Raw genomic sequence first — 27,456 nt, 5'->3', positions numbered from 1 at the left:
CTTTGCATAATTTATTGCCACCCTTGAAAAATGTCAGCTACCTATTTTATTTAAGTGTATGTATGTATATTTTATTTAAGTGTGTGTGTGTGTGTGTGTGTGTGTGTGTATGTATGCATGCAGTGGTGGGCACAGCTAACCAAAAAGTTAGCTTCAGTAACAGATAATCAACTAACTGAAAAGTTATCTTTTATAAAGCTAAACTGATAAACCACCCAAAAATTTATCGGAAGCTACAGCTAACCGATAACTTTCAGTATTGTCTCCAGTACACTTACAACTGCTAACTAGCTGATTTTGAGTTTTAACACGACGATCACTTCTGGTAGCATCAAAGACGACCACAGACCCAAACAATGAGTCAGCATTTCTGTCTTTGTGCGCCCTGCCCACTGCTGGAAGGTCCTGTTTACTACATAACGTGCAGCAGTGAAACAGTTGAGAGGAGCAGCGAAGCTTAACTCTCTACTCAATAGCAGTGTCGCCGTGAGGCGGAGGTCTTGGAAAATAAAGCAGTGCTGACTTATGGTTTGTGATTTATAAATAGGGGGAGGTGATGGTCTAGTGGTTAAGGTGTTGGGCTTGAGACCAGAAGATCCTCGGTTCAAATCCCCGCCTGACTGGAAAATCACTAAGGGCCCTTGGGCAAGGTCTTTAATCCCTATTGCTCCCAGTGTGTAGTGAGCGCCTTGTATGGCAGCACCCTGACATCGGGGAGAATGTGAGGCATAATTGTAAAGCGCTTTGAGCGTCTGATGCAGATGGAAAAGCCCTATATAAATGCAGTCCATTTACCAAATAAAATTAATACGAATAAAATAACTATTATAAATAAATAACAATTCTGTCATTTGTACAAAGTTAAAATATAACACATCTTTTAATTTTAAATAATGCACTAATTCTGAAGTTTTGTAACAAACACAGACAGATACAAAAGGGATTATGGGTAAATGAGCCTCCACTAACACCGATTGGTTGACTCATTCATTCTATGTAAAAACTAACACGTTAATGTGACGTGATGTGTGTGTTGGTATTTCAATGTGCTTTTGTGAAATATGCCATTTTATTTATATGTAAAAAAAAAAAAAAAAATTTGCCATGTGCAAAAGCCAACTAAGTCAAGTTGTGATTTGAAAACCGCCTGATGTAACCAGGGTCAAAATGCATAGAACACTGCCATCTACTGGCACCCAGACGCTCAGCCCCTTACCCATAATCCTTTGCGTACCAGTTTTTTTAACAACAAAATCCACGATAATTGTAAATGAACATTATGCAACCAAAATGTATACTTTTGTTTCTTTAGCTGCAGTAAGAGGCTGCAACAACTCTCAGGCGCCCAAAGAATTATAATTTATGGGATATCTCAAATTAGGGCGAATACTGCCATGAACACTACTGGCCAGTAGATGGCAGTAGAGACCGTAGAGCAAACAGGAAAATATTGGAAAAGCAGCCTGAGCATCTTCTGACATTTAAAACAAACACAATAACAAGTAACAACGTCTATAAACCCAGAGAATATATTCATAAGAGTTTTAGGCACAATATACAAAGAGTTTAATGCTGTTGTCTGTGTGGAGCCTGATCAGAGTGTCTCAAATGCATTTCTCCTGTCGTGACTGTACCCATAATGTACTGGGCAGCAGAGCATGTCCACAGTAAAACCTTCAAAATTGCTGCAGTACTTTAAAACTAAAACATATAGCTGATATTTTCACGTTATAAAACTTCAGAAGTGATGTTAACTTAAATAACATGTCCAAAATTAGTTTGGTTAAAATTTTAACCATAAGTTAAAACTGTGTGCCTCTGGATGACTTGGCTGGTATTGCTGGTGAATTAGATATATATGCTCAGTAAAGTTACTTAGCATTACAGTGCGTCTTAGTCCTTGTTTTGTTTGGAAGGAGATCTATTCATCTCGACACCCAAACATTTTCTATGGTCAGTACTATATATTGAATGTGACTTTAAATGTAAAATACCACAATGCTTTTTAATGTTTGAGGATTTTTGTTGTCATATTGTTGTTTGCAGGTTATCGTCTATCTGACCAGTTCTACAGTACACTGATAGAGAAGTTTGACCGCCAAAGGAAGGGACAAGTGGCCTTTGATGACTTCATCCAGTGTTGTATTGTACTACAGGTAATAGATTCATATTAATTAATGTTAAAATTGTGTGTGTGTGTGTGTGCACCGTAATCTGTCTGTGCACTTGTTTGGCTGGAGCTAGGTAGAATGTAAATACATAGATGCTGTCAGGTCCATAAGTACTTGGGACAGTGACACAACTTGCGATTTTGAATCTGTAAAGTATCGCAATAGAGTTGAAATGAAACATTTCAGGTTGGTGATTGGTAGTGATACGATTTTGTCGATGATTATGCCAGTATCGATTCCACTTATCGCTCCGGTTCTTCACTGCGTCCCTTATCAATACCTCCTGTGAATTTTCTGTGTACTAAAATTAGGCTTTACAGGTTTTCTATGTCAACAACATTTTATTGTCTTAAAGTAAATAAATATGAAATTGGCCACTGTGTCCTTGATCTCTGGACATAAATAAAAATAAATAAAATCTGTACATGGTCCGTGGATCCTTGATCTCTGGACATAAATAGAAATAAATAAAATCTGTAGTTTTTGTCAAAAACATTTCCTTTCAGGTATTGAGACATATTTAACCCTATAGCCCTCAGCTGCGGTCTTGCAGTCGACTGGGCTGCTTGACAAGATCAGTGTATACATTGATGAATTAATTTATAAATGAATTTTTCAATTATAATTCACAAAAAACAGAGATGTCTCACTTTGGGGGAAAAAAACGGTTTTGGTCTGTTGTAGTTTGTTGTCTGTACAGCGTTTGGAAAGAGATGTCATTTGATTTAAAATGGCGATTCACTTTGAACTTATTAGTTCCGACCAGGATCTATCATTCCAACATTTGGAGCCGTGCAGTTAGTCCCACAAAACAATTATTATTATTATTATTTCCTTTACCTGAAGGACAGTAACTTCAGTGCGCTGCCCCACGAAAATTTAATGAGCAACAAATAAAAACTCTGGTTGTGGAAGGAACGGAGGACGATTCTTGTTTCTTGCCCACAACAGGACAAGAGTCCCAGTTAATGACTTTGATCAGCACAAAGGTGAGTCACAATTGACATCTTTCGGTGGCTTTGAGGGGGGGGGGTTAATGAAGAAATTACAGACCTGCTGCTTTTCAGCTTGAAGCAGCGAAGCAGCACTGCGACATACTGCTTCCATCAAGGAAGAGAAATGATCATGTTCCCCAAAATGATCATTTTCCCCGATACACACGTTAAAAACATTCGCTCCAGCATAATGTACATAATGTGAACTGTTGAACCGATAAAGGCATCGTTCAGCAAAAAGGCTATTGATGTCAGTAGATCGAATAATTTTTTTATCGATTCTTAACAGGAACCGGTTTTTGATACCCATCCCTATTTAAGATGTGCTTGTAGTGTGGCCTTTTAGCTTTAATTCAAGAGTTTTAACAATAATATTGCATTAATCATTGAGGTAATACAACCATTTTTATACAGAGTCCCTCCATTTTCAGAGCTCATAAGTATTTAGACAAACTAATCAAGATTGTTAATACAGGTCATCACTTTTACAGCCAGTTTTCTTAAGGCAGAACAGGAACATTTCCAAGTTAATGAATATCTTGAATTTAATTTGCATCAGTCTTAAAAACAAACAAACAAAAAAAGGACTGTAAGGTGCCATGTGATGAGTCAATCTAGAGTCTGCAGCTCTCAAAAACCAAGTTACCACACAAGAAGTAGACTAGTAACAAACAGTACTCAATCTTCACACATCCCTTTGAGTCTGATGAGCTGAAATCAAAGTGAAATTGGTGTGTGTGTGTGTGTGTGTGTGTGTGTGTGTGTGTGTGTGTGTGTGTGTGTGTGTGTGTAAATGTGACATATCATTGTAAAATGTTTTGAGCATCTGCTAGTAGATGGTGCTATAAAAAGACGGTCCATTTGCTGTTCATAAAAGGAATCACTGTAGCTCTAGGAGTAATGGTTAATGTTCTGTAGCACTTTTTACTGCCTGATTTTAGTGAGGGTGTCTCACTATCTGCATGTAAAATTGCATTTAGGTTAAACGAATCAAGTGGTTATATTACTACCCACTGTTGATGCATGGGTAGGTTTGAATGGTCCTTATTCTCTCTGTATTTGTCCTTGTTTGTTGCTCACAACAGATGTATTTCAATCCACCCAGGAGACAGTGGTGCTGTAGCTATTGCAGCATTTCAAAAATGGGGATGAATATCATTTATCAATTGTCAATATTTTATATCAATGAAGGGTAGTTTGACAGCTTCTATGTCAAGTATGCATCTAATATTTTGCTCGTCTTTCCACAGAGACTGACTGATGTGTTTAGGCGGTACGATACAGACCAGGATGGCTGGATCCAGGTTTCATATGAACAATATCTATCCATGGTCTTCAATATAGTATAATGCACATAGATCAACGTAGAAGCACACAACTGGACACAACTGTGCCAAAGCCTTCGGCACCTCCTGGATGTTTGCTATGTTGGACACTATAAGATATTTTTTTAACCCAGTTTTTAGCCTCACTGGTTGCACACAAATTTCTAAATATGATAGAAGGAATCTCAAGGAGGTGCAATTATTTGGGGTTTGAGGACCCTTTTGATGACAGCATTTGCAAGAGTGATTTAAGCTGAGGGGGGGAAAAAATCCTGTAGTGTTAATTAAATGGCCAATCAGAGCAACATCTCTATTGGGGACTGTGGGTTGGAGGATGTACATTCAAATTATAAAAACCTGTCTTTCTGTATGTCAGTCTCTTATTGCCAATATTTTTTAAAATGTCTTAATTCTAATTGATACCATTTAAAAACAGTTCTCTATTGAGAAAAATGATGTATTATAAATATGATTTGATGCATTGCATGCTGTTCAGGGAACTGCCCCCATGTTGAAGCATGTGCTCCCCCCTCCCTTTTTGTTTTGACATATTTTGCTCAAAGCCATGTTTACAAATACTGTGAAAGCAGGTGATGCTCTGCTTTGAGATTCACTGATATGCCAGCTTAAATGCCATATTTGTATCAACTTATTTTTAACAGCAGCTCTTTAAATGTATGATCATATAATATTTGGTAGAGGATAAGTACATGCCTTTAATGTCTTATGTTTTCTGCATGATGCCTTAAAATGTGTAAAAACATGAGGATTCTTTATTAAAAATGAACAATTCTATGTGGCGTTTGCATTTTATATGCTTCATTGTACCCTTCAGTGTCTTTTGGTGCACATAATCTGTTGTACAGTATGAACATTGTTGTATCTTTAAAAAAGGCCCATGTTTAAGAGCTTTAAATAAATTAGGGCAGCATTGAATTCCAACTTCAAGCCACTGTTGCGCCAACCTTTGTTAGGTCCTTACTCTTACCCCAATTATAAAGGTGACGGTCTAATCTGCGAGATTATATTAATTATTTGTTTTTAACTCTAATTCTCGTGACACTGAAAGTGTTGCAGTTTTTTTTTTTTTTTTTTTTCCTTGTTTTGCATTACATAATTGCCTTCAGTGAAAAACTGCCAGGGGGGAAGGAGCCTGAGCTTGTGTGGGAGGTTGAGAGATACCGACTAGAGATAGTCGGGCTCACCTCCACGCACAACTTTGGCCTTGGTTCCCAACTCCTGGAGAGGGGCTGGACGCTTCATTTTTCTGGCATCGCCCATGGGGAGAGGCGGAGAGGTGGGGTCGCATTGCTTATTGCTCCCCAGCTCATTCGCCAATTGTTGGAGTTCACTCCGGTGAACGAGAGGGTCGCGTCCCTACGCCTTCGGGTCGAGTACAGGTCTCTCACCGTTGTCTCGGCCTATGGGCCGAGCAGCAGTGCAGAGTACCCAACCTTCCTGGAGTCCCTGGGAGGGGTACTAGATAGCGCTCCGACTGGGGACTTCATTGTTCTCCTGGGGGATTTCAACGCCCACGTGGGCGGCGACAGTGAGACCTGGAGGGGGGTGATCGGGAAGCATGGACTCCCCGATCTGAACCCGAGTGGTGTTCAGTTGTTGGACTTCTGTGCTAGTCACAGTTTGTCCATCACGATCACCATGTTCGAGCACAAGGGTGTCCATAAGTGCACGTGGCACCAGGACACCCTGAGCCGGAGGTCGATGATCGACTTTGTAGTCGTATCATCTGACCTTCGGCCACGTGTCTCGGACACTCGAGTAAAGAGAGGGGCAGAGCTGTCGACTGATCACCACCTGATGGTGAGTTGGATCTGCTGGGAGGGTAGGAAGCCGGTCAGACCTGGCAGGTCCAAACGTATCATGAGGGTCTGCTGGGAATGACTGGCGGAACCCTCTGTCAGCGAGGTCTTCAACTCCCACCTCCGGGAGAGCTTCTCCCAGATCCCGGGGGAGGTTGGAGACATGGAGTCCGAGTGGACCATGTTCTCCACCTCCATTGTCGATGCGGCTGCTCGTAGCTGTGGTCGCAAGGTCTCTGGTGCCTGTCGCGGTGGCAATCCCCGAACCCGGTGGTGGACACTGGAAGTAAGGGATGCCGTCAAGCTGAAGGAGTCCTACTTATCTTTGTTGGTAGGTGAGACCCCAGAGGCAGCTGACAGGTACCAGCAGGCCAAGCATGCCGCAGCCTGTGCGGTCGCAGAGGCAAAAACCCGGGTGTGGGAGGAGTTCGGGGAGGCTATGGAGGAGGACTATCAGTCGGCCTCGAAGAGATTCTGGCAAACCGTCCGACGCCTCAGGAGGCGGAAGCAGCTCTCCACCAGCACTGTTTACGGTGCGGGGGGGAGCTGTTGACCCTGACTGGGGATGTTGTTGGGCGGTGGAAGGAGTACTTCGAGGATCTCCTCAGTCCCATCGTCATGTCTTCCGAAGAGGAAGCAGAGACTGGGGACTCGGAGGCGGACTCATCCATTACCCAGGCCGAAGTCACCGAGGTGGTTAGAAAGCTCCTCGGTGGCAAGGCTCCTGGGGTGGATGAAATCTGTCCTGAGTACCTTAAGTCTCTGGATGTTGTGGGGCTGTCTTGGCTGACACGCCTCTGCAACATCGCGTGGTGATCGGGGACAGTCCCTCTGGATTGGCAGACCGGGGTGGTGGTCCCTCTGTTTAAGAAGGGGGACCGGAGGGTGTGTTCCAACTATAGGGGATCACACTCCTCAGCCTCCCCGGTAAGGTCTATTCCAGAGTACTGGAGAGGAGAATTCGACCCATGGTCGAACCTCGGATTCACGAGGAGCAGTGTGGTTTTCGTCCTGGTCGCGGCACACTGGACCAGCTCTACACGCTCCATCGGGTGCTCGAGGGTTCATGGGAGTTTGCCCAACCAGTCCACGTGTGTTTTGTGGATCTGGAGAAGGCGTTTGACCGTGTCCCTCGGGGCACCCTGTGGGGGGTGCTCCGGGAGTACGGGGTCCGGGGTCTTTTGCTAAGGGCTATCCGGTCCCTGTACGACCGCAGCAGGAGCTTGGTTCGCATTGCCGGTAGTATTTCAAACCTGTTTCCAGTGCACGTTGGCCTCCGCCAGGGCTGTCCTTTGTCTGCGGTTCTGTTCATTATTTTTATGGACAGAATTTCTAGGCGCAGCCAGGGTGTAGAGGGTGTCTGGTTTGGGAACCACAGAATCTCATCTCTGCTGTTTGCGGACGATGTGGTTCTGTTGGCTTCGTCAAATCAGGACCTTCAGCGTGCACTGGGGCGGTTTGTTTTTAAAGCGGAAGAAAATGGATGGATGGATGGAAAAACTGCCAGACTTTTCTTTCTTTTTGTAGTGGACAACAGGATCTTGTACTAACTGGACCATACTTTTGAAATAAATCTGTGAAACTCTTGTACCTAACAGAGGACAGAAATGCATTGCCTGGTCTCAAGAGGATATGGTGTGATAGCTAAAATAACAAATCTGTTGGATACAAGCAGTGACTGTAATAATTGTTGATTTGGTTATTGTGCAAGAGGACACTATCATGGGCAGGCGTATTTGCTCTCCAAGTACCATTTGTGATCAGCGGCCAAGAATGTATCCTTCGTGGCATTCGTGACTTGCCATCTCGGCTTTCAGTGCTTACCAGTCAAGTGAGTATAAGAGAAATTGTGGAGAGCTGGGCATGTCCCAACTTGTCCTTTAACACTCCGAAACAGAGGTGTTCCTTTGTCTCGCTTCACAGAGAAATTGCACACGACGGTCCCAGCTCCACACAGCCATCCGTTTAGAAATGATGTGGTGGTTTCTGCCTCTCGATGGAGCGCGGAGCGCCATCCGCCATTGTGGGCCATCCTTAAAGCTGTAGTAACACTCGTTATTTTTTGTGAAGCCCGTAAAAGTTTTACCGAAAGCCAGATAAATTTTTCGAATGGTTTCCAGCTGCCTGTCTAACAGTTTCTGAAAAAATTCTGATGGGGAAAAAAAGCCGAAATCATTCCGCCATTTCCTCGCAATGAAACGACGAGAGGGGTGGACCAGTGCTCACTCAAAGCCTGCCCACAGGTGAATGACGCAACCGACAGGCGTGGAAAAACTCACGCATGCGCACGAAGGTTCAAGCTTGGCTAATGTAAAAACATATGAATCAAATCCATATATTTTTTGCATAAAATAAAAAAGGTCGGATACTTTTCTCACAGACCTCGTAGCGGCGTCTTAGTAGTGGATATGTGATAGATGAAAACGTGGGTCATTCTTCGAATAATCACTACACACCCATTCCTGGCTCATTATTCGTGTCTTTTTATTCGGAAGGACTGAGGCTGAAGGGTTTTTAAACTTGACGGGGGAGTTCATCTCGACAGAACACTGACCCGGCTGCAGAGCAGCTACAGAGTATTGTAAAGAGGACGATGAGACAGACTCGATAACAGACGAGCTGACTGCTGCTATCAAAGTAACCTGAGCTTCCATCATGCCTCAGCAGTGCTACAGGCTCATCGCCTCATGCAACGCCATGTTAATGCGTTCATTTGCACAGATGGAGTCCCAACAAAGTACTGAGTGCATAAATTAACATTTTTCAGACATTTGTGTATTATCAATCAAGTTTTATTTCTATAGCACTTTACAAGTTTTCACTGAACCAAAGTGCTTTCCAATAGCACCAGCTAGAGATAATACGAAAAACACAAAACACGATAAGAGCATCCAAAATAGAATAAAAATAGACAAAAAAGTGTCAAAGCAATTATGTGCAAAAAGCTGCCCTGAACAAGTATGTTTTTAACTTAGCTTTAAACAGAGGCAAGCTATTAATGGACCTCAGTTCAGGAGGTAATGCATTCCACAACTTAGGACCTGCTACTGCAAAAGAAGGGTCACCCCATTGTTTGACCTGGGAACTTCCAGCAAGTTTTGGTCAGCAGACCGAAGTGCTCTGACAGGGTTGTGTGTTTTTAACAAGTCACATAAATAAGAAGGTGCAATGCCATTTACAGCTTTAAAAACAAACAACAGTTTAAAATCAACTCTAAAACGGACTGGAAGCCAGTGCAGGGAGTAACGTACAGGAGTGATGTGGCTGTGCTTCCTGGTATTGGTCAACAGGCGAGCAGCAGCATTCTGGACCAGTTGGAGTCGGTTTAGAGAGCCTTGAGTGATACCAACATAAGTGCATTGCAATAGTCAATCTGGGAGCTGATAAAAGCATGCATAGCCTTTTCAAGGTCCTTTAGACTTAGAAAGGGTTTGACTTTTGCCAGGAGTCTCAGCTGGAAAAAACTGGCTCTTACCACCTTGTCAATTTGTTTCTCAAATTTTAAAGAGTCGTCAAACAGCACACCAAGGTTCCTTACCACAGCCCTATGATAAGGAGCCAGGGAGCCAAGATCTGGCTCAGTTAGTTTTAGCGCCAAACAGAATACACTCTGTTTTGGCTTCATTAAGGTGCAGAAAATTCTGAGCCAGCCAGTCCTTAATATCCTTAAAAAAGTTATGTATGGAGTCCAAAGCACTTGTATTATTAGGCACAACTGGCATATAAATCTGGAGGTCATTGGCATAAAAATGAAACTGAAGATTGTGTTTGGTGATGACCGAACTCAGTGGAAGCATGTACAAAGAGAACAAGAGCGGTCCAAGGATACTGCCCTGGGGCACACCAGTGGTCAGAGGAACTGTGGAGGAGGAGAAGTCATTAACCATCACCCTGAAAGTCCTGTTGGTCAAATAAGACTGAAACCACTCCAAGACAGTCCCCCGGAGGCCAACCTGCTGGGACAGACGTTTGAGGAGGATTGAGTGGTCCACAGTATCAAACGCAACTGTTAGATCCAACATCACCAGCAGCACAGGTGTTTTAGAGTCCAACGATAAAAGAATGTCATTTTGTACTTTTAAAAGAGCTGACTCAGTGCCATGTCGAGATCTAAAACCCGACTGAAATTTATCTAAAACAGAGTTGTGTTCTAAAAACGATTGCAACTGATTAAAAACAACTTTTTCTAAAACCTTAGATAAAAACAATAAGTTTGATACTGGTCTAAAATTAGATAAAACTGAGGGATCTAGGTTGGGCTTTTTAAGAAGAGGCATGTTTAAAATGGGCTGGAACTGTCCCGGAGCTGAGGCAGCTATTAATAAAAGAGAGCAAGCTCGGACCCACAGTGTTAAAAACCTCTTTAAAAACCTTTCCTGGAATAGTGTCCAGTGAGCAGTAACTGGGTTTAATGCTCTGGACAACCTCAGTGAGGAATGTCAGAGTAACCGGCTCAAAACTATTAAAAACAGCAGATGGTTCAGGTGGAGTGTAAAGGCTATTAAAAACCGTGTTGCAGTTTAAAATATTCTGTCTGACACTGGCTACTTTCTCTATAAAAAACTTGAGAAATTTTTCACATGTAGCCTGCGAAATGTCAGACAATATGGTGGGTGGGTTTAAAACTGACTTGATTGTGTCAAATAACACTCTGACAGAACTACTGGCTATAATACTTGACAGATATTGGGTTTTTGCCTCCTTCACAGTATTATTACATCTTATACATATTATAATACACTTTTGTGATGGATCTTGTGAAATTTTATCATAGAGAGGTGTTTGTTTTATTTGAGCTCAAGGCCGTAATTATTACAAATTTAAAAAACAAAAGGCTGAATTTGGACAAAAACTCATGGAATGTGTGAGGTTTAAAATGAGGGTTATGTAATGTATGTAATGGTTATGTAATTTGAATTTGAGGAAGAACTTTTTAAACATGAAGGTCACCGTCCAAGCTTTTGCCCAAAAATACAGGTGATATTTCAAAGGGCTATTTTGAAGAACTGGTTAAAAATACCCCTAAAATTAAACACCAGTATGAAATCATCATAAAGGGCAGCACAGAAGGTCCTGGAATCGCTCCACCTGGTCCTTTCTGTGTGGAGTTACATGTTCTCCCCATGTTTGTATGGGTTTCCTCCAGGTGCTCCGGTTTCCTCTCACTTCCAAAAACATGTAGGTTAGAATAATTGGTGACTCTGAATTGATCGTGAAGGTGAATGAGTTTGTCTACATGTGGGCCTGTGATCATGTGAAACTGTGCGTAAGACTACTAAACCCTCTAGGGGCCTATCAATGGCCACAGAGTGGATAGTGGTATATTTAAATTGACTTAAAAATTAGAATATAATTATGTTTAATGGTGTAATTTTGCTGTAATAATTGCATTTATCATATTTTTCCATTGTTTAAAATAAGTGCAGTACATACTTTAAAAAAAAAAAAAAACGTGATTTTGGACGTCTTTGATCAAATTTGCAGAACCACAGAGGACACGTTGCATTGCAGGGGAATGTGTTGATCTTCAACGTGGCTCAGTTGCGTCCTCTGCAGGATGCCTGCGCTTTTTACCACTGCAATGCACCAAGTATGTGTCGGAAGCTTTTGCAACGTTTTATTTGTTTTCGGGGTGAGTTTAAAGTATTACACCTCTTATTTGTAGAGGGTAACAACCGTTTTAGAAATGTGTTTTTGTAGTGAAGCCATACGTGACCCGTTTGTACAAAACTTACTGAAACAAGTTTGATTTAGTCTGACAGTCTCTAAAAGTTCGAAGTTCTGCTACAGTTTTAACAGCTACATGTCGCATCATGCCCCCTCCCTTTTTTAAAAAAAGCAAACCATTGATCAGAGGCAATAAAAAGGCACAAAACAAGGACCAAAGCGCATTTTTACGAGCAAAACTTTTTAAAAAAAGCGCATAAAAATGAAAGGAACAATAAATAATACTGACGTAAAAACAAATATTTTCACACTTATTTTATTTGCAGATGTAATTTAAGTGGCAGTCCATAATTTCTTTTAAACCACAATTTGGATCTCAAAAAAACCTTACATGCCTTAATGGTGAAACAATGAACATAAGTAAAAAAAATAAAAAATATTATTTTTACAGCTGTCTTTGCAGTTCTTTCAACTGCAAACTTATCAGCTTGTAAAATGTGATAAATGAGAGGATCTGGAAAGTGTTGAAATGGATATCTTGTGTTAATCTCTTTATTAACACTTAACTTCTTTCACCATGATTATTAACAGTTTCCACACCTCTGTGTTGTATGTGAGTGGTGAAGTAACTTTAGTTTTTACGTGTTTCGTAGGTCTGCACTTCCCATTCATGGCATGAGCTGCAACTGTGACAGTTATTTGAACACAAGGTTAGACCGGATAAGTCACTTTTCCATCTGATATGTTTGCATTTTTTGTATGTTTATGAAGTTACCAGCATTAGAGTTTTTGCAGATGTCTGTGATATTTGACATTGATATGCACTCATTTCAGATATTTTCTATCTTGTTCACACACACACACTAAAGTCTGTGCATCCGTGTTTTGTTTTCTGAGTTGATAAAGTGAATACATGTTTTGAAACTTTGAAATTCTGACCTTGGGGTTCTGGTATTTATCTGCACCTTGTCCAGATTGCATTTGGTGTCCAACAGATTTCATCTGTATTCGGGTCATTTCACAGTGATTGATAATTTTCCTGTGCAGGAAAAAGATTAAATTTAGTTTATTATTGTTTACCTAAACATGAATTAATATTGACATAAGGAATGTAGATCGAATATTCCATAGCTAAACAGTGCACTTAATGACTTCATACCATAATAATAATTGCAATACCACAACAGCACTGATATTAACATCACTGACAAAACCTTGGAAAAACACATGCCATATGCTTTAGTGTGCATATTTTTGCTTACAACTGGATAGTATCTGTGCCTATAAAGCTAATATAGCAACATCACTGAGTCACATTAAGTATACTGGTCAAAATATCTGTGAAACTTAACCTATTTGAACAAACCAGGCTCTCCTGGCTGTCGTTTTGAACTTCCCTCAAGTGCCAAAGACAGTGAGGACCATCTATTGGCCAAGTGAGGAACTGAGGAAGGTGTTAATTCAGCAACGGAATACTTGTTTGGTAACAGCACTGACATGAGAGCTTAGGGGACATAGGTAACACAACAACAAATAAAAAACTATGGGGGAATTCCATACTTAATCCAGTGGAATGTGAATTAATACCATCTGCTTTCAGCTGCTCCCGTTAGGGGTTGCCACAGCAGACCAGTTGTTTCCATCTCTGTAACTTCCTTTGTCACATCAACCACCTGCATGTCCTCCCTCAACACATCCTCTGTGGCCTCCCTCTTCTCCCCCTCCTTGGTGGCTCCATCCTCAGCATCCTTCTCCCTATATACCCTGGGTCCCTCCTCTGCACATGTCCAAACAATCTCAATCTCTCCTCTCTGACTTCGTCTCCAAACCATCCCACCTGAGCCATCCCACTGATATGTTCATTCCTAATCCTGTCCATTCTCGTCACTCACAAAGAGAATCACAACATCTTTAGCTCTGCCACCTCCAGCTCTGTCTCCTGTCGTTTTGTTAGGGCCACCGTCTCTAAGCCATACAACATAGCTGGTCTCACTACTGTCTTGTAAACTTTCCCCTTCACTCTTACAGATATTCTTTGGTCACAGATCACTCCTGTCACCTTTCTTCACCCACTCCACCCTGCCTGCACTCTCTTCTTGACCTCTCCACCACACTCTCCATTACTTTGGACGGCTGACCCCAAGTATTTAAATGCATCTACTTTCACCACTTCTACTCCTTGTAACTGCTCCACTGGGCTCCCTCTCATTCACACACATGTGTTCAGTCTTGCTCCTGCTGACTTTCATTCCCCTGCTCTCCAGAGCATATCTCCACATCTCCAGGCTACACTCAGCCTACTTTCTACTCTCACTACACAACATCACAATGTCATCAGCAAACATCGTAGTCCATGGAGACTCCTGTCTGATCTCATCAGTCAACCTGTCCATCACTACTGCAAACAAGAAAGGACTCAGAGCTGATCCTTGATTTAATCCCACCTCCACCTTGAATGTTTGTCATTCCTACTGTGCATCTCACTGCTGTCACACTGTCCTTGTACATGTGCTCCACTACCCTCACATACTTCTCTGCCACTCCAGACTTCCTCATACAATACCACAAATCTTCTCTTGGCAGCCTGTCATAAGCTTTTTCTAAATCTAAAAACACACAATGTAACTCCTCCTAGCCTTCTCTATACTGCTCAGTCATTATTCTCAGAGCAAACATTGCATCTGTAGCACTCTTTCTTGGCATGAAACCATATTTTTGCTCACAGATCTTCACCTGTATTCTAAGCCTATCTTCTACTATTATTTCTCATAACTTCATGCTGTAGCTGATTTAACTTTTTGCCTCTGTAGTGACTGCAGCTCTGCACATCACCCTTGTTCTTGAAAGTAGGAATCGGCACACTTTGTCTTCACTCCTCAGGCATCCTCTCACTTTCCACAATTTTATTAAACAATCTGGTTAGAAACTCCTCTGCCAACTCTCCAAGACATTTCTATGCCTCCACTGGAATGTCATCTTGACCAACTCCCTTTCCACTCTTCATCCTCTTCATAGCTGCCCTCACTTCATCCTTACTAATCCCTTGCACTTCCTGATTTACTCTCTCCACATTATCCAGCCTTTTCTCTCCCTCTTTCTTATTCATCAGCTCCTCAAAATATTCCCTCCTCCACTCACCACATTGTCCTTTCTTGTCACCACTTTACCATGTGCATCTTTTCCCACCCTAACCTGCTGCACATCCACTTTCCAGCTCTGTCCCTTTGTCTGGCCAGTCGGTACAAGTCCTTTTCTCCTTCCTTACTATTCAGTTTCTTGTACAGCTTACTAAATCCCTTTTCCTTAGCTTTTGCCACTTCTCTTTTCACCTTATGCTGTATCTCCTTGTATCTCCTGTATCTCCTTTCCTGAACTTCTTCATTCTTCCACCAAGTCTCCTTGTCTTCAACTCAAAAATGGTATTTTTATTTTTTATGTTTTTACAAAATGGATGAAATGCCTGAGTAGGACTCAATTTGCAACCAAGGGTGTTGGGGACATCACTGTTAGCCATTCATCTTTGATTTGAATTTATCATATTAAATGTATTACTCATGTAGAGTGGTCTTTATTTGTGGTAATTCTTAAGAATATGCCTTTTACGTCATATTTACACTGTTTGTGGACCTGAAGAAAAAAACTTATCTTTTGAGGGTTCTATGAGGCAGGACACAAAATAGTCAATTACTACGAAATGACCCATTCACCAGTTCAGGTACTGGTATAGGTTCAGGTTGGGGACTGCACCTCTAGCAACAGGGCTTACTTTATTAATAATGACGTTCAGATGCCTGCCTCTTTTCCTGTCTTTAGATGTTAGTCTGTGGTCTCACAGTGAATGGAACCTGTGCTTCCTGTGGTGATAAATTGGCCTGAGGTGTGAAACAATGAACCTATGGCATTTATTAGATGAGCTGTAAATCTTTGACAGTGACCCAGTCCTCAATGAGATTGTCCTGCATGGTAATGGTAAGAAAATTCATGCACATGAAACTAGAAAGGTACTCAGTAGAGTGGAGTGCATATCTCTGACAAGGCCCCACAGTCACAATAAATTAAGCAGCACAGCAGAATCAGTGTCAGTGGAATAAGTGTTGAACTGATGACCAAAAAGACTGGCATTTGGCATTTTGTCTGTTGGCATTTTGTCTGTTGGTATTTTGTCTGTTGGTAAAGCATGGTTTACACATAGACGGTTTTGTCTGCAGGTAGTATGTAGACTGAAGTTTGCGGTAGTTACGGCTGTTTTCGCGGTGGAAAGGGGCGGAGCATTTTGCCGGCGTTTTGACCACCGTACTAGCCGCAAATTTGCAGATAAAACGCCGCTAAATCCGCCGAATAAAGCGGCGTTTTGACGCCGTAGCATCTGGCACACGTCAGGCAACGGGGGTTAATACCCAGTTCTATCCTTTACAATCGCAGGTTAAGACGCGCGTGAGAACGACGGTGTTCTGCTGCCGCTGATAATGCCCTGTGTACCGCTGGATTTATCCAGGCAAATCCTGCGTTACTCCAGGAAATTTTGCATATAGACACCGCCCCAGAGTGTAATAGGCTGAAGCAGCAGGAATACATGCCTCTGTCACTGCAGGGGGAGGGAGATCATACTCAGCCTTTTCTTCTCCTTTTCCCCTCCTCAACGTGTTGCTCCGTCTCCACCACAGGGCTACCCTCTGCTTCTGAACCAGACCTCTTGGTAAGTCCTTGTCGCTGCCAATTTTCTTTTAGGAGGCATACTGGAGCTTCTCTGCAAAAATATCTGGAGCTGGCCGCAAGTGAGAGGCCTGCATGCAGCGTGCTAGCGTTTTTATATTGACCGCCGCCTATCGGCCGTTTGGAACGCCGTTAACCGGGAGGTGGCATTTAGAACGGCATACTGTCCGCTAGCGCCGCCGTTTTGTCTGCCTCTGTTGCCGGTTAAAACGCCCTTGAGGACGCCGATGTGGGCTCTATCGCCATTTTACACGCCGTTGATTAGGGATACAACGCCGGCTGCCAATTACGGCGGTGTAAACTGCGGCACTACAGGAATGGGCAGGATGAAACGGCGATTAAAAAGTATCAAACGCCGTTGTTCGCGTTGTCTCCGTCGTCATGCGAATTCTCCGGGAGCGCTCCCGGAATTATTCGACATGTTGAATGATTTTTTCAACGATTCCCGGTAAAGCCGGAACTAAGCCACGCCCCCTAGTACCGGCGTTAACAATGGCGTGTGATCCTTAAGATGGCCAAAAACTCTTCTGGGATGCTTCCGGGAGCTCTTACCGTCTATGTAAGAATGACAGCCTCAACACTGCATTTAATCTATTATTAGACTCATTTGGCTTTGCTCAAAATGTAAATGAGTCCACCCACCACTTTAATCATATCTTAGATCTTGTTCTGACTTATGGTATGGAAATTGAAGACTTAACAGTATTCCCTGAAAACTCCCTTCTGTCTGATCATTTCTTAATAACATTTACATTTACTCTGATGGACTACCCAGCAGTAGGGAGTAAGTTTCATTACACTAGAAGTCTTTCAGAAAGCGCTGTAACTAGGTTTAAGGATATGATTCCTTCTTTATGTTCTCTAATGCCATATACCAACACAGTGCAGAGTAGCTACCTAAACTCTGTAAGTGAGATAGAGTATCTCGTCAATAGTTTTACATCCTCATTGAAGACAACCTTGGATGCTGTAGCTCCTCTGAAAAAGAGAGCTTTAAATCAGAAGTGCCTGACTCTGTGGTATAACTCACAAACTCGCAGCTTAAAGCAGATAACCCGTAAGTTGGAGAGGAAATGGCGTCTCACTAATTTAGAAGATCTTCACTTAGCCTGGAAAAAGAGTCTGTTGCTCTATAAAAAAGCCCTCCGTAAAGCTAGGACATCTTACTACTCATCACTAATTGAAGAAAATAAGAACAACCCCAGGTTTCTTTTCAGCACTGTAGCCAGGCTGACAAAGAGTCAGAGCTTTATTGAGCCGAGTATTCCTTTAACTTTAACTAGTAATGACTTCATGACTTTCTTTGCTAATAAAATTTTAACTATTAGAGAAAAAATTACTCATAACCATCCCAAAGACGTATTGTTATCTTTGGCTGCTTTCAGTGATGCCGGTATTTGGTTAGACTCTTTCTCTCAGATTGTTCTGTCTGAGTTATTTTCATTAGTTACTTCATCCAAACCATCAACATGTCTATTAGACCCCATTCCTACCAGGCTGCTCAAGGAAGCCCTACCATTATTTAATGCTTCGATCTTAAATATGATCAGTCTATCTTTATTAGTTGGCTATGTACCACAGGCTTTTAAGGTGACAGTAATTAAACCATTACTTAAAAAGCCATCACTTGACCCAGCTATCTTAGCTAATTATAGGCCAATCTCCAACCTTCCTTTTCTCTCAAAAATTCTTGAAAGGGTAGTTGTAAAACAGCTAACTGATCATCTGCAGAGGAATGGTCTATTTGAAGAGTTTCAGTCAGGTTTTAGAATTCATCATAGTACAGAAACAGCATTAGTGAAGGTTACAAATGATCTTCTTATGGCCTCAGACAGTGGACTCATCTCTGTGCTTGTTCTGTTAGACCTCAGTGCTGCTTTTGATACTGTTGACCATAAAATTTTATTACAGAGATTAGAGCATGCCATAGATATTAAAGGCACTGCGCTGCGGTGGTTTGAATCATATTTATCTAATAGATTACAATTTGTTCATGTAAATGGGGAATCTTCTTCACAGACTAAGGTTAATTATGGAGTTCCACAAGGTTCTGTGCTAGGACCAATTTTATTCACTTTATACATGCTTCCCTTAGGCAGTATTATTAGACGGCATTGCTTAAATTTTCATTGTTACGCAGATGATACCCAGCTTTATCTATCCATGAAGCCAGAGGACACACACCAATTAGCTAAACTGCAGGATTGTCTTACAGACATAAAGACATGGATGACCTCTAATTTCCTGCTTTTAAACTCAGATAAAACTGAAGTTATTGTACTTGGCCCCACAAATCTTAGAAACATGGTGTCTAACCAGATCCTTACTCTGTATGGCATTACCCTGACCTCTAGTAATACTGTGAGAAATCTTGGAGTCATTTTTGATCAGGATATGTCATTCAAAGCGCATATTAAGCAAATATGTAGGACTGCTTTTTTGCATTTACGCAATATCTCTAAAATTAGAATGGTCTTGTCTCAGAGTGATGCTGAAAAACTAATTCATGCATTTATTTCCTCTAGGCTGGACTATTGTAATTCATTATTATCAGGTTGTCCTAAAAGTTCCCTGAAAAGCCTTCAGTTAATTCAAAATGCTGCAGCTAGAGTACTAACGGGGACTAGAAGGAGAGAGCATATCTCACCCATATTGGCCTCTCTTCATTGGCTTCCTGTTAATTCTAGAATAGAATTTAAAATTCTTCTTCTTACTTATAAGGTTTTGAATAATCAGGTCCTATCTTATCTTAGGGACTTCATAGTACCATATCACCCCAATAGAGCGCTTCGCTCTCAGACTGCAGGCTTACTTGTAGTTCCTAGGGTTTTTAAGAGTAGAATGGGAGGCAGAGCCTTCAGCTTTCAGGCTCCTCTCCTGTGGAACCAACTCCCAATTCAGATCAGGGAGACAGACACCCTCTCTACTTTTAAGATTAGGCTTAAAACTTTCCTTTTTGCTAAAGCTTATAGTTAGGCCTGGATCAGGTGACCCTGAACCATCCCTTAGTTATGCTGCTATAGACTTAGACTGCTGGGGGGTTCCCATGATGCACTGAGTGTTTCTTTCTCTTTTTGCACTGTATGCACCACTCTGCATTTAATCATTAGTGATTGATCTCTGCTCCCCTCCACAGCATGTCTTTTTTCTGGTTCTCTCCCTCAGCCCCAACCAGTCCCAACAGAAGACTGCCCCTCCCTGAGCCTGGTTCTGCTGGAGGTTTCTTCCTGTTAAAAGGGAGTTTTTCCTTCCCACTGTCGCCAAGTGCTTGCTCACAGGGGGTCGTTTTGACCATTGGGGTTTTTACGTAATTATTGTATGGCCTTGCCTTACAATATAAAGCACCTTGGGGCAACTGTTTGTTGTGATTTGGCGCTATATGAATAAAATTGATTGATTGATTGATTATGTGTAAACGGGGCTTTAGACAGACAAAATACTTAATCTGCATTGTCTCCTTCCACTGAGCTGTCACAGGTGCCTCTCTGTGTTGGAGAGTAACCTGTGATGGATTAGCCTCTCAAACAGTGGAACGTAGGCTTTCATCTGGTTTGTGGTCTGGAATTTAGAGAAAAGTAGGGGTCTGAGGGGCCTCAGGATGATTACTCTCTCCTTCAAACAAAATTCCAATAGGCATTCCTGTTACAAAAATACATTTTAGGTCACTTGATATGGACGAAAGTACACCTGTGGATGGCCAGTCGTGGGATACTTTGATCCTAATCTTTGTTACTACTGGAGGTAGATCTTGTTCACTTACCCTTTGATCTGGATTTCTGACCTATAGTACTGATTACTTATTTTTGATCCTGATCAATAACAACAACAAAAACAAAACAGAACATTTATTCTTAAGCATTTGTGTTAATTCTTGTTTGTGGGTTTTGATGTACATATTTCATCATTAGCATGTCAATAAAAAACAAAAACAAATTGTCTAAATGTTGACTTTCAAGATGAATAAGTTCCGAAAACATGAAATGTTAGCTCATTTATTTATTTTATTAAAGAATGAGTATTCTAACGAACTTAGAACTTTTGAGGTTAATGAAAATAAAATTATTTTGCAGCTTTACTGTTGCATTTATAATTCTGCAAACACAATAAACATGAAAATAAACAACGAATCAGCATACCAAAACCACGGAAGCATTAAACCAAAATAATTTAGTCAAGAGGAGTCATAGAAAATATTTACTTAGTTTAGTTTTCATGCTTCACACTCTTGATTCTACATTATTTCCTGTTTTTAAGCTTTTGGTTTTATAGCATCTGTGCTTTCAGATTTCTGTTTTTAAAATCATGCTTAAGATTTTTTTCTTGAAATGCTGAACAGAAATCTTGTGCACAGTCATGACAGAAGTGGAAATTTGTCGTCCAAAGGAGACAGGATGACTGCACCGTATTGAAGGGAGGATGGATGGGGTCATGTATCGCGAGATTTTGGCAAACAACCTCCTTCCATCAGCAATGAAGATGGGTCATGGCTGGGTCTTCCAGCATGACAATTACCTGAAACACACAGCCAAGACAACTAAGGAGGGGCTCCGTAAGAAGCATTTCAAGGTCCTGGAGTGGCCTGGCCAGTCTCCAGACCTGAACTCAATAGACAATCTTTGGAGGGAGTTGAAACTCGAAACTTGAAAGATCTGTAGAAGATCTGTATGGAGGAGTACAGCAAAACTCGGTCAAGAACTACAGGAAACGTCTGACCTCTGTAACTGCAAACAAAGGTTTCTGTACCTTAATATTAAGGTCTGTTTTTCTATTGTATCAAATACTTATTCCAAGCAATAAAATGCAAATTTAAAAATCATACAATGTGATTTTCTGGATTTTTTTTTTTTTAGATTCTGTTTCTCACAGTTGAAGTATACCTACGAGAAAAATGACAGACCTCTCCATTCTTTGTAGGTGGGAAAGCTTGCAAAATTGACAGTGGATCAAATACTTATTTGTCTTTCAGTAGGGAGTCCTCTCATGGTGATCCAGTGTAACTATCCTTTGGTGCTGATTAACGATCTGTCTGTTCGGAGATGACCGGTGGGGAGGTTCCATGTTCAAAACTGAGTGAATGATGGAGTCAAATTAGGACCAGCACACTTTATCATGCAGGTCTTGTTTTCCCATCGTGTGTAATTAAGAGTAATTGCCTCCGCCAGGTTTTGAATCTGTTCTTACCAGTGGTGGGCACAGATAACCAAAAAATGAACTTTGATAACAGATAATCAGATAACTGAAAAGTTATCTTTGATGAAGATAAAATGATAAACCACCCAAAAATGTATCGGAATTACAGATAACTGATAAATTCCAGTATTGTCTCTGGTACATTTGCAACTATTAACAAACTTGAATTTGAGTTTTAACACCATGATCACTTGTGGCAGCATCAAAAGTGACAACAGACCCAAACAACGAGCCCACACTTCTGTCTTTGAACATCTTGCCCCCTGCTGGAAGCTCTTGTTTACTACATGGCTTCCAGCACAGAAGCAAGTTGAGAGCAGCCGCAAAGCCCAGCTCTCTACCCAATCACAACTCTCCGGTCAGGCAGAGGTGTTGGAAAATAAAACCATGCTGAGTTATGGTTTGGTGTATAAATAAAATGAATACTGATAGAATAACTCCATTAATGTCAATTCTGTCATTTGTACAAAGTTAAAATACAACATATATCTTTTAATGTTGAATAATGCACTAATTCTGAAGTTTTGTAAAAAAAAAACACAGACAGATCGCAAAGGATTCTGGGTAAAATGTGCCTCTTCTGCTAAACACTGATTGGTTGAGTCATTCATTATGTAAACCAACGCGTTAATGTGGCATGTGTCGTGTGTTGGTGTTTACAGATAAATGTGCTTTTGTAAAATATTCCATTATTTATTTGTAAAAACAAGCATTTTTATGGAGCCCTGGAAGTGTCATTGCAAAATTTTTGCATGTGGAGAGAATGTGCGCTCATTTTATTATATTGTATGCATGTTTTATGATTTTGTGCGCACGTTTTATGATGTTGTAAAACGTACACTCAATATTGTCTTGAGACTTGACATAAATGTTGGTTATTCGCTCTATTGACATTTCAAATCCTGCAAAACTTCGAAGAGGTCGCCGCGCTGCGAGATCTCAGTAACATTGAGAACTGCATTGAGACGCTCTGATCACGCTGCACTTTAACCACTGCACACAGACAACACCATTAACATCGCAACATAAAACTATTTTTATATTGTGCCTAAAACTCTCGTGAATATATTCTCTGAGTTTATAGACGTTGTTATTGTGTTTATTTTTATTTTATGTAAACATGCGAGAATCACAGGCTGTCTCTCTGTTATTTTCAATGGGAGCTGCTGTGAGCTACAATCGCTTCCTGATCATGTCATTCTGGGGGAAAGTGAAGTTTGCTCTTTAACGTCTTGATTATTGTTCTTTACAACACTGTTTGTCCTCTTTGTTTGAGACTAATATATATAATATGTCTGAAATTTGGTTCGCGTTTATTAAATTCCACACAGATTAAACGTAACACTTCGTGTGCACTGAGCCGTCATTTCCAGATGTCAGTGAGAGGCTGGCCGGCAATCAGCTGAGAGGCGCCTTGTTGTGCTGTGTGCATGCAGACATGGCTGGCTGGTCCTCGTGAGCTTGTCTGTACATAATTATCAGCATGTCACGCTCCCCCCCTGTATGCCACGTGTTGGGGGGACACACTGGCACGCCACGTGTTGGGGGGGAGTTTGGCACAGTCACACCCATGTTTGTTGCTTGGTAATGCACACTCATGTCACATTCAGACAGCTTTCACAGACAGCTCGAATGTGAATATCTGCTCTCTACTCTCGTGCCCAGAGGGCGAATAGCCCCGCCTTTTCTAAGTGTCCAGTGAGTGGTGTTAGATGTTCCTGTGTGGCACCTGGAATTTGGCTGACACTTGTCGAGAAGGGGCTGAACGGGCACACGCAGGGCACTTGCTGTCTTTCAGCTGCTGCTGTGCGCGAGTAATTGTGGCAACAGCTATACAAGGCGTTTGAGGCGGCTTCGATTTTTCACAAGTGGCATGCAATTCCTCCATGCGCCAGTCGGCTTCAATGGTGTTATGTGTGAAAGGGCCCTTATGTATGCGTGCACGTTTCTCCATCATTCACACAGGCAGGCGATATCAGCTCATCTAGCTTGGTTTGGGTCCGTGTGTTATACATCATACGGACAAAGTAAGGAATGTTGGGGTAATTTTTGATCCTAGGTTGTCCTTTGACCTGAGCATTAGAGATGATACGAGGACTGCTTTCGTCTATCTGCAAAATATAGCGAAGATTCGTCCCATCCTGTCTATGGCTGATGGTGGGACTTTGATACATGCATTATCTCTTCTCGATTGGATTATTGCAATGCTTTATTTTCTGGTTTGCCGCAGTCCAGCACTAGGGGTCTTCAACTGGTTCAGAATGCTGTTGCCAGACTTTTGACATGAAGCAGAAGGTTTGATCATATTACGTCCATTTTGGCATCCCTTCACTGGCTACCTGTCTCTGTGAGGTTGGATTTTAAGGTTCTGTTACTGGCCTATAAAATTGTTCACGGACTGGCACCTCCCTACCTGGCGGACCTGGTTAAGCCCTAAGTACCAGCTTGGGCCCTGCGTTCACAGGGTACCTGACATTTTTGTGTTCCCAGGGTGAATAAGAAAATCGGCCGGTCACAGAGCCTTTTCGTATCGTGTAAAACAATCTCCCACTCCACATAAGGCAGTCGGACACTGTCGAGACTTTTAAATACAAACTCAAGACCCGCCTTTTTTCCCTGTTTTATCATTAGTATTTTATGTATGTTACTATGGTATTATGTATATTATATTTTAAATTTTAGTATTTTTTATGGGTTGCTTTTTTTTATCATGTTTTAATCTTTTAATTCTTTTGTTGTGTTTTCTGTGGTGTTGTGTGAAGCGCCTTGAGGTGATTTTGTTATGAACTGGCACTATACAAATTAATAAATTTGATTTGATTTGATTTAAGCAAAAAGGCTAATGATGCCGGTGGTTAGAATTTCTTAATGATTCTCAAAATGAACCGGTTCATGAGACCCATCCCTCGCACCCCCCTGAAGAACTCTGGATTGCCTGGCTTCACTGAAAAATTGGCTATCTAGAAATTTCTTATACTTTAATTCTGACAAGACAGAAATGATGGTCATTTTTCCTGCAAGACAGACAGTCCTGCTTTGATCAGTTAACATTAACTTTGGATGTATGTTATTCAACACACTGACAAAGCGAAGAATCTTGGGGTGTCCTTTGATTACATATTGTTCCTTGGCCTATGCATTTGGGAATTCACAAAGAATGGTTTCTTTCACCTCTGTAATATTACAAAGTTTTGAGCTATTCTGTCTATGCAGAGACATTTGATGCATTTGTCTCTTCTAGGTTGGATTACAGTAATATCCTATTTACTGGCTTACTGCAGTCCAGTATCAGAGGCCTCTAAATGGTTGAAAATGCTGCTGCTAGAGTTCTGACTATGAAAAGAAAGTTTGACCATATAACCCTGATTTTGGCTTCTCTTCACTGGCTTCATAAGGTCAGATTTTAAGGTTTTGTTATTAACATACCAAATCCTCCATGGACTCATCACTCATCTTCAACCGCTTATCTGGGATTGGATCATGGGGGCAACAGATCCAGCAGGGGATCCAAAACTCCCCTTTCCTGGGCCACATTAACCACTTCCGGCTGGGGGATCCCGAGGCGTTCCCAGGCCAGTGTGCAGATATAATGTCCCCACCAGTCCTGGGTCTTCCCTGGGGTCTCCCTGAGATGGACGTGCCTGGAACACCTCCCTAGGGAGGCACCCAGGAGGCATCCTTACCAGATGTCTGAACCACCTCAGCTGGCTCCTTTCAACGTGAAGGAGCTGTGGCTCTACTCCGAGCTCCCCACGGATGTCCAAGCTTCTCACCCTATTTTTAAGGGAGACACCACCCACCCTCCTAAGGAAGCCCATTTCGGCCGCTCCATGGACTAATGCCTCCCTATCTGGTTGATCTAATTAAACCTTATGTACTCTGCATTCTCACCCTAAAGTGAGATTAGCTGTAAGCAGCTGCAACTGACAGAAGCTGTGATGAACTGCCATTAACTTTGAATCATCATGAGCATTTTGCAATGACAAGACACAACATTTGCTTTGACGGCAGCTAGACGGGGCCAAAATAGATGAGAAGTTTATTATATGCAAATGCCTAGTGACGCAGTACGGTGACTTCCAATCCGAGTAAAGGGAGCATACGTCAGCTGGTTGCTCACTCAAACAAAAATAATCCAAGTTGGCAGAATATGTGCTGATAACAGCTGTAATTTGGTGTATAAGTAGAAATATGTTTGCTGTTTTTCCTCATTTTGTAAAGATTAGGGATAAATAAACACTTCTAAATCTAAAAACTCCCTTACCAAAAAATAGTACTGATAAGTATATAAAAAGTAAACTAGAAGTATACTTCAAACATACTTGCATATACTACTTTTTGGTAAGGGCTCTGTTTCTGTAACCAGATAATATCGCTGTAGTGATTCACAAGAGTTTGTACGGAGATGTTAGCATGCTAACTACTGATACAGGAACTTCACAGTGAAAGACGTTAGACTGAAACAAAACAAGCTAACGCTGGTTCTGTTAAGCATTTGAGCATGGAGGAAAAACTCATATTGAAAGTGTCGGCTTTCCCCACCCATTAAACAATTGTGTACATTAATGCCAAGCAACCAATTAGCTAGCCACACCTTGGGAACACCCATCAAGTGACAAATACCAACTGCTTGTTGTCGTAATTTGCAGGTAATCTGCCTATAGGGATAGTATGTAGGATTATTGTATGTTACAGAGGTTATAAAGAAGTCAGCTGGTCACAAAGCTGTGCACCTGTTCTGTGAAACAGTCTGTTGAGATAAAACTGATTCAAATCCAGATTAAAGATCCCTAGTGTCACACTGACCTACCTTTCCCTCCATCTTTAATAATGTTAGTAATAACGGAGCTGAAGTCAGTCTCATCATATCTAAATTTTTGGGACTGTTAGGGCTCACATCCGGCAAACACATTAGCCGCCTCCTGTCTGTTACTCTGCGACTGAGAAATAATGTTCTCTGTTGTTCGTTCCAGCTGATTGATTTCTCCTCTGTCTCTCTGTTCAATGTCTTGTCGATGAAGTCTTCACTGATGACTGCAATGGAGAAGAGTGCCCATCTAGGGGTTCCCCGACTGAGCACATGGTGTCTGGACTGAAACCCCTGGACAGTTGAACTTTGCCACTCGTGATGAACTGTGGGTCATGATGCCCACTGGACTTTATTATGGGGATGCTTGTGATTGTAAGATCTTTTATGCATGTTTGACAGTTCTTTGTTGTATTTTGTTTATTTGATTTTTGTTGTTGTTAGTATGAACAAAACAGTTGGTCACCCCTGTGATTCTGGTTTGCTTGAGGCTTCTTCCACAAAATACCTGAGGCAGTTTTTCCTTACTACTATTGCCTATGTGCTTGCTCAGGAGTATTGGTATAGTTAGACCTTACCTTTATGAAGTGCCTTGGGGCAACTTGCACTGTCATTTGGTGCTATAAATTGAACTGTTTAGTTGCAATCTGGATATGGATGCAGGAGTTTACATGTTCTTTTTCCATTTGAGGATCTTTGTCAATTACTGATGCATGCTTTTTCCACCTTGATTAAAGCTGGAGGTCATGTGAGTCTCACAACTGGCTG

General features: G+C 41.6%; 1 protein-coding gene across 1 annotated transcript in view; it reads left to right on the top strand.

The window, feature by feature from the left end:
- Positions 1-4,763, top strand: part of pdcd6 (programmed cell death 6) — an 80,413-nt gene extending 75,650 nt beyond the window's left edge. Inside the window, exons 5-6 of the mRNA XM_034171119.1 lie at positions 2,047-2,156; positions 4,417-4,763. Of these exons, the coding sequence (XP_034027010.1) occupies positions 2,047-2,156; positions 4,417-4,515 (209 nt within the window). The 3' untranslated portion in view covers positions 4,516-4,763. The remainder of the gene's footprint in view (positions 1-2,046; positions 2,157-4,416) is intronic.
- Positions 4,764-27,456: the final 22,693 nt, after the last annotated feature.

Source organism: Thalassophryne amazonica, chromosome 1 (genome assembly GCF_902500255.1).
Source record: "Thalassophryne amazonica chromosome 1, fThaAma1.1, whole genome shotgun sequence".
Classification (NCBI taxonomy): domain Eukaryota; kingdom Metazoa; phylum Chordata; class Actinopteri; order Batrachoidiformes; family Batrachoididae; genus Thalassophryne; species Thalassophryne amazonica.
This window is presented reverse-complemented; position numbering and strand designations above follow the sequence as displayed.